This window comes from Cygnus olor, chromosome 2 (genome assembly GCF_009769625.2).
Source record: "Cygnus olor isolate bCygOlo1 chromosome 2, bCygOlo1.pri.v2, whole genome shotgun sequence".
Taxonomy (NCBI): Eukaryota; Metazoa; Chordata; class Aves; order Anseriformes; family Anatidae; genus Cygnus; species Cygnus olor.
The window spans coordinates 26749178-26763048 of NC_049170.1; the positions used below are offsets into that span (position 1 = coordinate 26749178).

Genomic DNA, 13871 nt, shown 5'->3' on the forward strand with positions numbered 1-13871 from the left:
ACTCCAGGGAAATATAAGCACAGAAAAAGGAAAATTTAACATCTGTGTTTGTAACACAATCACAGCTGAGAACTGGATGTGGAGACTGGAAAGGTGATAGGGCAGGTTTCTTTTTAAAAAATTCATCCTAGTTGGCTGCCCCTTTTTAGACTCCAACACATCATGCTCTCTTCTGTCTTCTTGCCTCCCACATAAGCGATTACTACATTTTGAAATGAGCTAAAATCCAAGGCTGAAAATTTTCAAAAGCATTCAACAGTGTCCTTACTGTTTCCATCGAAATCACAAGCTTCACGCTAACTTAAACTGGGACAAAAAGTTAGGCCAGTCCAATACTGAAAGCTTGAGGAAAAGGCCTGCCTTTGGCATCTCACATTTTATGTATATATTTACACCACGAGAGAAAAATTCATCTCCTTTCCCCAAAACACTAGGCAGCACTTGTAATGACAGTCTCTGTTGCTAGTCTGAATTCAGTTTAAAATTACAAATAAATAAATAAATAAAATAAAACCACAAAGACCACCTGCAGGAGAGACAAGTCGCAACCTATCTGCCTGGCATCAGACTATGCCCTTAAGCGGGGCACTCCTGTTAAAAGGAAACCCGGGGCATTCTGCCACCGCACGTCTACTGCTAGAACCTTATGCAGCATCCCATGCTTAACGTGTATTTCAAATACCAAATATGACAAGCCAACGCTTACAGAATGTTTAAAATACATCTCAAGCCACCTATCTCTTCAAGCAGATCCCCAGTTTACAATGAACTACTGGCAAAAAGCTTGCTGCAGTACTCACGAATGACAGGTCTCTGTAAAGAGTGCTTTTTCTACCGCATTAAAAAAATTCTCAGCAGTCAGTAAAAACAAAAACTCTAGATCAAATGGCATTTTAAATGAAAATTTTGCTGAGTTTCTATGGCTGCTATGTTCATAAGATGTTTTATTAGTGTAAGGGGCAAATACTTTTTCCTCTGCAAGTACTTTATTGCATTTTTCCTTCATTTACAGCATGCGTTTTATTTAGGGCTTTAGAGACCCACATTCTTCTTCACCACCCCCCCCCCCCCTTCTTTTTCTCCCCTGAATGCTCCTAAAGTTACAGAACAAGGGATCCTACCTGGCAGTCTACAACAGGTCAGTGATCAAACAGAGGGAGCAGTGAGACAGCAGCCAAATCCTGCCCCATCTCCTGAGAATTACAGAAAGCCGGGGCTTCTCAGCCTGCAACGTAATCAAGCCACTGCACCCTGAGGCTTAGATAATCGCAGCATGCTCTCCGCAAGCACACACAGAACAGATGTCTGCACCTACCAGGGTTAAGACACAAGCAGTTGTTTTTAAGTTGCTGCTCAATCTACATTTTCAACACAGGTAGAAGCTGCTTGAAAATGTGACCTCATCTGTCTTATGACAACAGAAACAAAGATAGATTGAAAATATACCAACATTGCTCTGCCCCAGTGATCAAAGCCAGTTTAAATAAACAGTGTTCTTTATCTGTAAAGTGCACTGGTCTTTGAACAACTATTCATTTTACTTCAAGTATTTGCATTTGCTAGAACAAAATCAATACACCAGATAAAGTAAGCTGTAATGTGAACAGACAGAACTAGACCAAAATGTGAAGTATTATCATTTACCCAGTAATATACCAGTTGTTCATTAAGATACCACTCCGTGCAAGGAAAACAATCTTAAAAACGTAGTGGGTTTTAAACACAGCCTACATTCAGGAATGCATTATGCACTGAGTTAACATTACACAGCCTACGTCTGCTACGAACTCAAAAGAAGCATGAGTAGTTTTTGCCATTTCAAGAAGCCAGTATCACTGCAAAAAGTGAAAATTAGTGGGCACAATAACACATCAAGAAAGAAGTGACGTGGCAGAGTGGGTGCCACAAAGTAGTAACTAATTATTAACTTCTGGAAAGGTTAGCATGAATCCTCTTTAGGCCATAAGCTACAGCCAACATTCATAAAGACACATTCTTTATTAAGGAAACAAACTCTAAGCTGTGAGAATTATACAGCGCAGTTAAAAGGCACGATGCACAGAAACATTTACCCTTTCATCAAGAGCGGCTGGCCTATCTAGGAAAGAACTGAGATGCTCTAGTAGAGTCTGCTCTTGAACCGGATCTGTGGTTAAACAGAAGCCTTAGTCCGCATAGTTAATCTTACACACTGTACTTTCATGTATCTCATATGAAGGAAATTAAAGATACTTACACAGCCACCAGCAAGAATTTCTGCAGCCAGCGGGACAGAGCCATCTTTACTCATAAACTTATCTCTCACAAAATCATTAACCTTAAAAAACAAACATTTATGAAAGTTGATAAATTAAAAGGTTGGAGAAAACACTCATGAGCTGCAAATTTTGTGCAGCTGAAAATGCAAATACAACCATGAAGCTACCAAGCTAACAGATATTAGATAAACCAAATGACATATTGCAAAGTTAGCTATGATTTTCTTTCCATCAAAGATTTTCAGCATTCAGTAATGAATGACTGGAAAAAAAAAGTCAGTAATTAAATAATATAATCACTATCTAAAAATTAATAATAAACTCATTTAAGATTTTAGAAACGTTCACTACATTTGGAAATTTAAGCATAAATCCAAATTAATATCAGAATGTTTAATAAGTTTTAATGCAATAGTAATTCCATTAACAACATTAAGTACCTTTCTGTTTTTAAAATGCATTCTACTAGTTTTTATGAATAACCAGTCATTGAGATTGGGATATAATGCAATTTTTACCAACATTTCACTACATGTTCAAATAATCTCCAGTAGTGCAAAAATTAAACATCAAACTACATAAAGAAGCAAAAACTAAAGCCCACAAAACCCAATAAATAGTTACTAAATTTTTGCTCAGGCCTGAACTATTTACAAATAGGATGATAAGATGAAGAAATTGAATAACCTTGTTATATTTTGGAGCAAATCCAAACAGTAAGTTTTCAGTAAAATTCTTAAAATATACGTGTAAGTATGCGACTTGTGTGCCACCTGTAATGTTCGCAAGCGAGATATAAATAGTTGGTTTGTGCGTTTGTAATTAAGTTTCTATCAAGCAAAAATGATGGAATGCAGTGTACCATGTAGCTGACACATTAAGAATAAAAATCCTTAACATGCTAATTGTAATTAGACAGACTTTAAAATGTGGAGAAATGTGAAAATAATCCATTTGCAAACTTACGGTAAGTTTTATGGCCTTCTCTGGTGCTACTCCTAATAGCTGTGGTAACAGACCTGCGACGTGGAAAAGGAGAATTCAATGCATCAAGTAACTTGGTATTAACTAAACAAATCAACAAATGTATGTAGAGATCACCACCTAGAAATGGGCAATTTTTACAGCGATTTTGTGTTATTAGATTTAATGAGAGTACTTAAACATTCCATTTTGAGAACAAACTTTGTGCTACCACTTCAAGTGAGATTAACTTCCTACATACACCATAGTTACTTTAGCTTTTTTAAATCTGTGATATTAGCTTGCTTTACACTTAAACACCAATACAGATTTTGCCAACTCTGCTTCAGTACTTTGTGCTACACTAACATTTATTTTCTGCATCTTCACACAAAAACGTCTGAAGACCTTCTAATGAATTTTTAAGATATAAGATGTATTTATTTTAAAACTCATGTATGCATTACCTTTTTCTGGCAAAAACAGCGGCATTAGATGGTAGGATCCAAGGGGAAAAGAATCAAAATAATGCAAAACATTCAAGCATGTATGACTGCATTCTTGAGCATTTTACCCAGTTAACTCACCAGTTCTTAAATTATGCTACTTTCTTCCCGGGTATGGAATTTCCTGTTTTATTTTGTTAGAAGTGATGCAGTATAAACTGGAAGTGGGAATCTGACTACTGGTTTCACTTGCCCGAAGTGAATAGACTGTATCTCGTTTGGGCGACACAACCTAAAAACATGCAGAGCTTACCAAATAAGCCTGGGGCTAGAATGGTGTTGTAAGCGTTCACAAGAATAATGAAATTAAGGCACCATTCAAATCACACAGGCTAGAATAGGCTGCTGGTGCAGACCCCTTTGTTTTAGCAGCTCAGGCAGCACCTCTGGGTACTTTCTACAAAGTCTGACATTTGCAGTTCTCCATGGTTTTCTTTTCGGAGAAAAAGAGACAACAATTAAGGTTCCACCTCTAAGAGCTCATTGCTGAAAAGCATTTTCCCATAAAGCTAAACATCAGAATAACAAAGAAAAATGAACGTGCACTGGACTTGCGTATTCTTCCATTCTGCTGCCATCTATCCACTTTACTGGTTAGTTTCCTCAATAAGAAAAAGATGGCAGAGAATAGCACCAGTTGGGTTGTGGTAGCCAAAAAGCCAGCCATATTTATAAACTATCGCCTTTAAAATTTTGCCTTTGTATTAGTATTTTTGTTTTTAAAGTGTCAAAAAGAGTAATTAATTGCACATACAGCTGATACACATACACACCTAACAGTTACCTAAGAAAACTATGTTGAAATATGATCACATGACTGGATATTTGAACAAAAGAGTGCAGTAATACTAAGTTCATGTACAGTTGCTCAGAAGAAGAGATTTTGCTAAGTAAAATTTCAAAATTTGAATTTCGGAATCAATTTTAGTTGCATAGTTGACTTGAATTCAGACCTCAATGAAAAAACATTAAAACCGTCACAGTTGTATAACTGAGTACTATACCTTCTGTAGCACTATGAATAAAAGCAAGGATATACACTGAATACAATTTTTACAGCTTTAATCTTATAAAGACCAAATTCTCTTTGTATCTGCTACAATATTAATCTAAATTTACATCTATGGGACATATGTGGCTTTGCACAGACATTTTTGCTAATGAATTTGTATCTTCAGTGATTAAAAAGACACTGTCTCCAGATGCTAAGAGAGGTAGAGGAACTCTTCATTTGCTCTCATACCTATGTAATAAAGCTATTTCCAAGTGGTACCTGTGCATTCTATACATTATGATTATCAAAACTCAATTCTCTTTATTATTTATCCTTTTGATGGGAGCCCTTTAACACTGTTGAAAGAGTTCTGAGCAGAATAGAGATGCTAAGTTTGAGAAGAAAGATTGCATATCTAGGGACACGTATGAAAATGCTATTTTTCTGTTGGGGTTATCCTGACATGCTGAGCATTTTTCAATATCACTGTGCATTAGCAGATCAGCAATATGTCACAGGCACAGATGTAGGACAGGCTTAGAATTGTCTAAAAAAAATGTATGCTCTTGTAACGTTCCGGAATAACATTTTGCACATAGGCAGCCTGCTAGTATAGAATATAGCAAACACATTATACAACCCATTTTTATATATCCAATGCTCTTTCGTAGCTCTTTACGTGAGAGAGATTACTGAAAGCTGCATTCAGAGTTACTTTCTGAAAGCAGCCTAAATATAGCCAAACAATATACATGCAAGAGCTCATCCAGCCCAGTTGTGGTGATGGTATTGACCAAGTCCTATTTGGTCAAAGCATTTTTCAGACTTTTAACTGTGAAACTTTAGCTTCACATAGTGTAATGAACAATGTTTTCCCATCATATTAGAAAAACCTACTGAGTGAAGGAGCTGTTGCTCAGTGTAGGTGAAATATTTGAAACCATCTGGACATATGATGTTAAGGTGGGAACAGAATACTGCAACATTTTTCTATTACAGGATTCATACGAGAAATTGGGCAATTAATTTCCAGTTGCCATTTAAGCACAGCTCGATCACTTTGCAAACAGGGTATTTATTTCATGAAGATTTTGTGCCGTGACAAAACTTTAGGGTAGGAGTAGGCTTGTACTTCCACTCTACAAAAATGCTACTTCATTGCATATTCTAGAGGAAAGCTCCTGCCATGGTCTTGTATCATTTGCATGGGAGTCCATCAAGAATAATGAAGTTGGATCATGAATAAATGAATGAATGAATGTTAAAATCTAAGATCAGAAGGCATCTGGGGTCGCTGTAGTGCTAGAGCACCATCTTAAGAAATAAAACTAACAGGTTCCTTAACAGTTAATGATCACAGATAACAGTCTTCCACAGCATTTCCTGTCTTTCTCATCCTCTTGGTGAAATGGCATTATCTGAAATGAAAACCACTACTGAACATTTTAATGAGCTGCATTTTATCTCTGGTATTTTTATTTCCCATAAAAATTCCATCAGGTATAGATGAAATAATCTCTTAATCTCACTGCTTAAGACTGTGAAGCATTCTGTGACTCGTTAGGTGGACACACGATTAAAATAATATTAAGAAATATAGGTGACCTCATCAGTTGGAAGAGATGTTGACAGATCACAGCTTCCAAAATCTTCTTATATTTGCATATATATAAATACCTGTGAGTTTCTAAATACATATTTCAGGTATAAATGTAGCCACAACAGTAAATTATAGGTACCTGAGATGAGTTTTCTTTTAAGCCACGCAGAGAAAGAGACATGAAAATTTTATCTCTGATGCACAGTCTTAACAAAAATTAATCTAACAACACAGCATTCAAATAATGGATATCAGAAAGTTAACGATTCTAAAGCGGTTGATATCACATTTGTTGTTAAAATCAAAGCATCTTCTCAGTAGAAACGCCGATTATCCTTAAAACCAAATTTGCATTAAACAGAATTTAGTGCTCTCTGTACATCCACAAGATGGTGTAATTTATCCTTATCTGAGATGGTGGTTTAGAACATGGTGGTTTTGCCCTTTTCATGTTTGGAATAAAATAATGATTTAAAAAAAAAAATCAGTTCACTTCACTGGATGTAACTATGTGCCTTGTATTAAAAATATCCTCTGAAATGGCTGGGTTCAGAGTAGGGTTTGTAATTCCTGCTGGCTATCTTGCAGTGTGGTATGACAAACAGACCACTGCTCCAAATGTTTCTACAAGTTTTTTTTGTTGTTCTTTTTTTTTTTTTTTTTTTTAAAGGTTTTGCATCACTATTCAGCTAAGTAGGAGAAAACTACCAATTACTGCTCCCTTCTCCAGTGGAAGAAAAAAAATTTGCTGAACTCTGAATGCACCACGGTATAAGAAAGAATAGCAGTTACTGACAAGAAGCAATAGGTGATGTAGTTCAGTTTGTCTTAGCTAGTGTGGTAATTAAGATTAGAATTAGATGATTCTTGCTATAACTTTAGTGCGCTACACTGTGTAAATATACTGATGTATAAAATGTTCCTTGCAAATTTTTCTGTCCTCTCTCAAGCTTAACTGGAAACCTTTGTTCTGCACTTGGTTGCTCAGCTTTCCCCAACATGATCTACTTAGAAATTAGGCAAGAGTCTAAATTTATGGAAATGTATAGAGAAAGATCCACATTCTTAAGAAGCTTTCACCATTTGACTCTTTTTAAAGAGAGAAGTTAAATCAGGCTGCCTTTTAAGTAGAGAATCTGTACAAGTGCAGGTCTCAATTTGCCTCTGAAATGATGGTGTTCTTTGCCATTGCACAATTTTTCCTATATAATCCAGAAATGAGATTATTGTCTTGGGTTTAGAAGACCAGCACCACCAACCTGTCTGGGATTTTACTATTCTGTATGCCTAGGAAGACTGAAAAGTAGCAAAGGGGATGGAGAATGGAAAACCAAGCTATACTAATGAAGGCTTCAATAGTTCCCTGAATTTGGCAATGAAGGATCACTCCGAAACCACAACAAACAAATTGAATTAAGAATCCACATTTTTGACATTTCTGAGTTTTTTTTTCCTCGGTGAAAAATCACCCTACTTCAGAATTTACATAAGACAGGAGTGGATGGTTGTGGAGTTCTGCGTATTTATTCTTTCAGAATCATGGAAAAAGCAAGCATACATTTGCAGGGAATAAATTTTGTTCTTTAGCCAATAACTGAGATTTTTTACGATCCCAATTGCTATAAACCCTTACAAAATGGAAACCATGTCAATACCCTTTATTAAATTACTAGGCCTACTCGAAAAACGGTCTCAGTCACAATCGATAACAGAGTCTTCCCATCTCCAATTGTGCTGAAAGAATTACGAAGTCTGTATTTTGTGGAGGAGCTATTTAGCCAACTTGCAGCAACTCAGATCATATATTACAGAGTGCCCATGTATCACTTACTTTTAGAGTTGTTTCACACTTTGTCTTATGCAACTGTTAGCGTGTTTTTTTTCCCATTTTGTTTGTTTGTTTTCCCCTTTCACGTGCATACAGCTTTGCCAGACCATAATTTGTTCTACTGAAATCTTCCATTCCTCTTTCCTGACTCAACTGTTTTTAGAAATTCAGTTCAGCCATTACAATATTCTCATTTTCAAAAATTAAAAAAGTTCCTAAGCAAGATCGCTAAAAATAAATAATGCAAATTTCAAATCCACCCCAGTAAACATGGCAGATGGGGGGAAGATATCTCAATAATGCAGATACTAGAAATATAATTTGCTTTATTTCTTTGACAGAGAAGAACTACAGACAAATGCACAGAACTCAGTAGTTTATGATTCTTTATAACTACTTCTGACTTACCTGAACTTACATCATTGATACCATAACAGTGACAAGGACAAAATAAAAAATCCATCACTTGACTGCAGGCACTTATCTAAGATGCCCAAAGTGAGGTTGATTTAGTTTCTGGATGGAGCAGATGAGCTTTTGGAGCTTTCTCCATTGACTATAAAGGGAGCTTGGAACAACTAATTTTATAACCTGGGAGTAATGGTTACGTATATTAAGCTAAGTGGGTTGATCCTAGCTAATCTCTCTGGCTGACTCAACACTGACAAGCTCAGAAGAGGTATACATAAAACTTGATAAAGATGACAATTCCCAGTGATCAGCGAAGCACATGGAACTAGTTCAAAGGGATTTGATTTGTCACAAGAGATATCACAAAAGGAGATCTGGTTAATAACAAGGTGCCATATTTTCAATACAGTTGTATGCTTTTAATAGTAAGAAAACAGATGAGAAAGAACACTGAAAAAAACCAACAGAACAGAACAAAACAAAACAAAAACAGAAAGGATGATTTGTCTAACTTTTTACTAAACAGGACAAAACATTCTTGGTACTAAGGATTGCTAACTAAATGAAAACTTGACTAATAGTATAGTTTTGCTACAGGAAATTGCTACTGCTACCCTATTGCAGATGAGGAAGGCAAGGACAGAAAGGTCCCACAAAGACATTCTCATTACAATGTTTTAATTATCAATAAGTTCACAAACAGTTCAGCTAGAATAGGAATGCAAATCAATATGAGATTTTAAATGAAGCAAAAGTACAAGCCAGACAAAACTGAAGTCTTTACAAAACGGTCTTAAAAAAACATTGTTCCCCTGAACTCTTCATTGTATCTTACCATTAGTATATGCCACCTTTCAAACTTACCTCTATAAAGCCCAAAGAAACCTTCATAACGTAGCACTTTCTTGAAGCAATCAAAGCTGTTTTTATACATAAGTTCTCCCACAAAAGAGCCTGTAGAGCGCTGGTTTTGCATACGAGTTTTTACCAAATCAATTGGGTAGACTGCCGTGGCTCCAACAGCTGCAAATAAAAATCAAGCTGTAAGAAAATAATGATTTGTGGTGTTCGACTGCAACTGTCATCTTCCACATTTCTCTCTCTCTCTACATTTGGTTTTATCTTTTTTTTCCTTATTATGTTCTGGATATATAAAACTACCACCCACAATTTTAACCGAAAGCATTTATTGACCTTACTTCATTATTAATCTGATTCTTCTGAAACTGGTTTGGTGACAAATTAAGTAGAAACATCACCCGCAAACTCCAACGATTTTTCAAAAATTCCATAAATTCTTGTAGACCAGATCACCTCTTCCCCTTCCATTTTATAGTCATCCCAGTCCTTAGATATGGATTCAAGGGAAAGATGGGGAAGCCTTCCACACTCAAACGAAAGGCAGAAGGGGAAGAAGTGCAGAAGAAAAACAAAACAAAACAAAACAGTGAAGATGAATACTATTTTGCTCAGCCATGACTAACCTCCAGCTACTGAACCAAGGGCAAACCTGTACGCTGATTCTGCAATCTGGATGAGAACTGGTCGAGACACATCACCTGGAGCTTTCTGTTCAGACAGGATTTAAAATAAAAGAGAGGACAAGAAAAATAATCAGACATTTGTATTTCATGAGGGAACATCTCATGATTAGACAGTATACCTGGAGAAAATCCCAGAATACATTGGAGATTTTGTTTTTAATTATTATTTCTTTTCAATGCATCTCTAAGCATCATATAGTACAGCCTCTTCAGTTTGGGAAAATACAAGAAAGACTGATGCTACAAGAAATTATACAACTCTAAAATCAACGATCCAAATATGTATATAAAAGGGCACACGTTACACCTTAGGTTATTAATTTTCTACAGCTAAAAGCAACTCCAGCTTGGAATTGTGGCCAAAAATAGGTGTGCCTATTACCTCTCAGACTGTCAAACTTGCATGTATGCAAACATTATTCATATACATTTGCTCAAGGACAATAAGGTTTCATAAAATACCTCTACAATTTCAGTTTTCTCACACTCCATGAGTATTAGATTTAACTGAATGAAAATAAATTTCAGAACTGCTCCAGATTTAGAATTGCTATCCAATGAGAGAAAATACATATATCGGTAAAAATTTATCAGAAAATATATCAGTATAACAAAAATTACCCAGGGTCCTTAGTTCTTCATATAGATTTTTTTTTCTGAAAAATAGATTATATATATAGATTTTTTTTTTCTAAAATGTATATAGATTTTATATATTATTATTTTTTTCTGAAAAAAAGTTTAGGTTTAAGCTAATACTCCAATCTATCTGGAGTTGGGCAAAAAACAAGATGAAGGTATCAGTGTAGCTGAAAATCATTTCAGTTTGAGAATCAAGCAGATGACATTGAAAAGGAACTGGATGGGAAAATGAAAATGTAGAGGCAGATATGGAGAAATGGTGAGATTTTAAGCAGGTTCACATGTCCTAGCCTCTTAAAATGGCATAAATTATATTGGCAAGGACAGTGGCCCCAAAGCAAAAATTGAAGATGTTGCTCCTTTCATAACTGCATTTTTGGCTACATTTTACTGCCACCTATTGTAACTTATGTTACTTGATATTCGGTCCAAGCTTTTAACTCCTTTAGGAGTCTTCTAGGAATAGACGGCCAGCTTTTGGGAGCCTACTCATTTGAATTCACCCCAGCAGAGTCAACATTTAGTCACTGCTCAAACAAACAGAAAACCACCATCCTAGATACTGTCTTGGAGTTGTGGTGGTGGTGTTCAAGTGTAGGGGAGGGAGGAGAAAAAGAAAGAGAAGCGAAAAAGACGCATGTGTACACACATACACACACAGGCTTGGCTTATGGCCTGGTAGCCCTAAAAATGTAGCCTGCATTAAATCATTGTGGTCAAACTGGCGTCTCTGCACAGACCCAGAGTAGGAAAACAAAACAAAACAAAAAAAAAGTTAGTCTCACAAGACACAAAGTTAAGATTGCCTTAAAATAGACAGAGAGAAAGAGAAAAACAGAAACAGAGGCTTAGTTTTAAATCTATTTGTATAGTAACTTGTATCATGAAAAAATATAATATATGCTACAGTAACATAAAAACTAAAAAAACATTAAGTTTGACATTTAAATCATTAAGTTTGACTTCTTTTTTCCTCTAACACAACAGAAGTTCATCTTCTGTTATACCATCAAGAGAAAACCAATATCCTTTAGTTTTTGTACATACAGAGAATATTATTGCTTATAGGAAAATTGTGATGGTAGACCAAACATAATTTCTCCTATTTTTATATTCAGCAGAGTATAAAGCAAAGCAGAGAATACTCTGACGCCTTGAACATGCGTGCATTTTCAGAACAAGGGCTGCCATTTAATAGGCTAGATGCTGAATTTACCGTCCATACTTAGAGCAGGAAGTCTTTCCTCATTAAAAAGAACAGAGAGCAACAGAATCATGAAACATAAACAACTTAATTAGGTATACACCTAATATTTACTAAATGGCTGGATAACACTCATACATCTTGTTTTATCTTTGCAAAGTAAATTACATTTAACCTGTTAAAATGCAACCCAAGAGAAAGGGGTACAGAGAAGAGATGGAGATGACAAGATGCAGGTTAAAAATAAATTCTAACAAGAAGATATTCCTCATAGATATTACAAAACACAAGAGAAAAGCAACTCAGCTTTATGACTACATAGAGAGGTAGGATATCTATTTATCTGACACTGGATACAGAACACAATACATAACAGCATCTTGCTGTTCTTACCTGCCTCTGGGCCTCAGCCAGGTTGTAGGGCAACGTCCCTTCCTCCAGAGGAGCAATTCTTTCTATGTCAGCTAATGTCATGCGCCTGAGGAAATTAATTCAGTTTAGTGATTGCTTACAGATAGGTTTTGGATCACAAGGAGTTACCCGCACTTGACCACTACATTACACCCTTCTGCTTCCCACCACCACCTCCCTCTCCTTCAGAGTATGAGAGAGGAGGAAAGAAAAAAGGGAAGGATAGATGATTCTTCACTTACCCCCGCGGCTCATATAAATCTGCTAACTGAAACAAGATGTCAACTTCCATGGGTGTAACCTGACCAAATTTCTGAGCTGCCAGAACAAACTCCTCTGCAACAGAACAGAAATACAGAAAAGAAAGAAAAACTAATCAAACCAGATACAAGTAATCCGAAGCACTTCAGAGTTACTTTATATTTTAGTGTTAAGCAGAAGATGCTGGCGTGGAGGGGAAGGGGGAGAGAGAAATAAAAGTGACCCACCACTAAAGTGTTCCTGCCACTACATAAATGTATGTTTGAAATGGTATATCCATCATGCAGACAAGTACTACTCTCTGGTCTTAAAGCTTAGTGCTATCAGCAGGATTTAGGATATTTGACATACGGTATCAATCAGTTGTGGGTCAGAGGGAAAAAAAAAAAGGCAAAAAAAAATCAGGAGTCAAGAGATGTGGAACTTTTCATGCATAGTCAGGGTAGGCCACATTAATGAAACTTTGGCGTTGCACAGGGAATTCTCTATAAAAGTGGTTAGATATAGCAGATAACATCTTGTTCCAAGCTTGTAGATCAGCTTACTGTGCCGCCAATACAAGTTTATGGAATTCTTCAACTACCCTTGAAGGTCACTTTAATAGGCTGCCAATTTGGCAGGAGTCCTAGGAAGTTTTTTAAACTTTTAAATATCTATACATACTTTCCTCACCCTGCCCCCACTGCCAGTTTACCAGGACCTTTTTCTGATGGAAACAAATGAAAAACCTGGAAGGTGGACTGCAGCAGGAATGTACAAAACTACTGATGTACCAAGAAACAGGAACAAAGCAGGCTTTCTCCCCCTCCCATTGATTTAAAAGCATACAGATGAGGTCTTCCCCTCCACCCTGCCCCAGCCAAATGCCCAAGGAAACTTCCAGACTGCAAACATTTATACCAACCCTTAGTGACTTCCACATCTTTTCTATTTCCAGCAAGAGTACTGTAGATCTTTCTAATGAGCTCCATGTTGTTAAGGAGAGAATTAAATCCATTAAAATAGGAAAAGCTGACCTGATGGGAAGTGGTACCTCCAGCAGCCTAGAGTAGAGACAGTAAAAGAAAAAAAGAGAAGGGAGAGTGTTAAAAGAAAAATCTTGACATAAAGATTTTGAAACAAATTATTTTTATAAGAGTGACAGTAGCACAGAGTTGCTTTTTTTAAAAAAAAATAATGCGAAATAAAGAAAACTATGAAAGATTCTTATGTTACTGAAACTAATCATGACCAGAATGTAAAACTCTCC

At 36.2% G+C, this 13871-nt stretch overlaps 1 protein-coding gene across 5 annotated transcripts in view; it reads right to left on the reverse strand.

The window, feature by feature from the left end:
* The window catches only part of SLC25A13 (solute carrier family 25 member 13), a 99944-nt gene that overhangs the window by 28117 nt on the left and 57956 nt on the right, over positions 1–13871 (reverse strand). For all 5 annotated transcript variants that reach the window (XM_040550246.1, XM_040550245.1, XM_040550247.1 and 2 more), the window contains 7 exons: positions 13527–13665; positions 12604–12697; positions 12344–12428; positions 10045–10129; positions 9425–9583; positions 3225–3277; positions 2237–2317 (listed from right to left, as the gene is read on the reverse strand). In XM_040550246.1, the coding sequence (XP_040406180.1) occupies positions 2237–2317; positions 3225–3277; positions 9425–9583; positions 10045–10129; positions 12344–12428; positions 12604–12697; positions 13527–13665 (696 nt within the window). The remainder of the gene's footprint in view (positions 1–2236; positions 2318–3224; positions 3278–9424; positions 9584–10044; positions 10130–12343; positions 12429–12603; positions 12698–13526; positions 13666–13871) is intronic.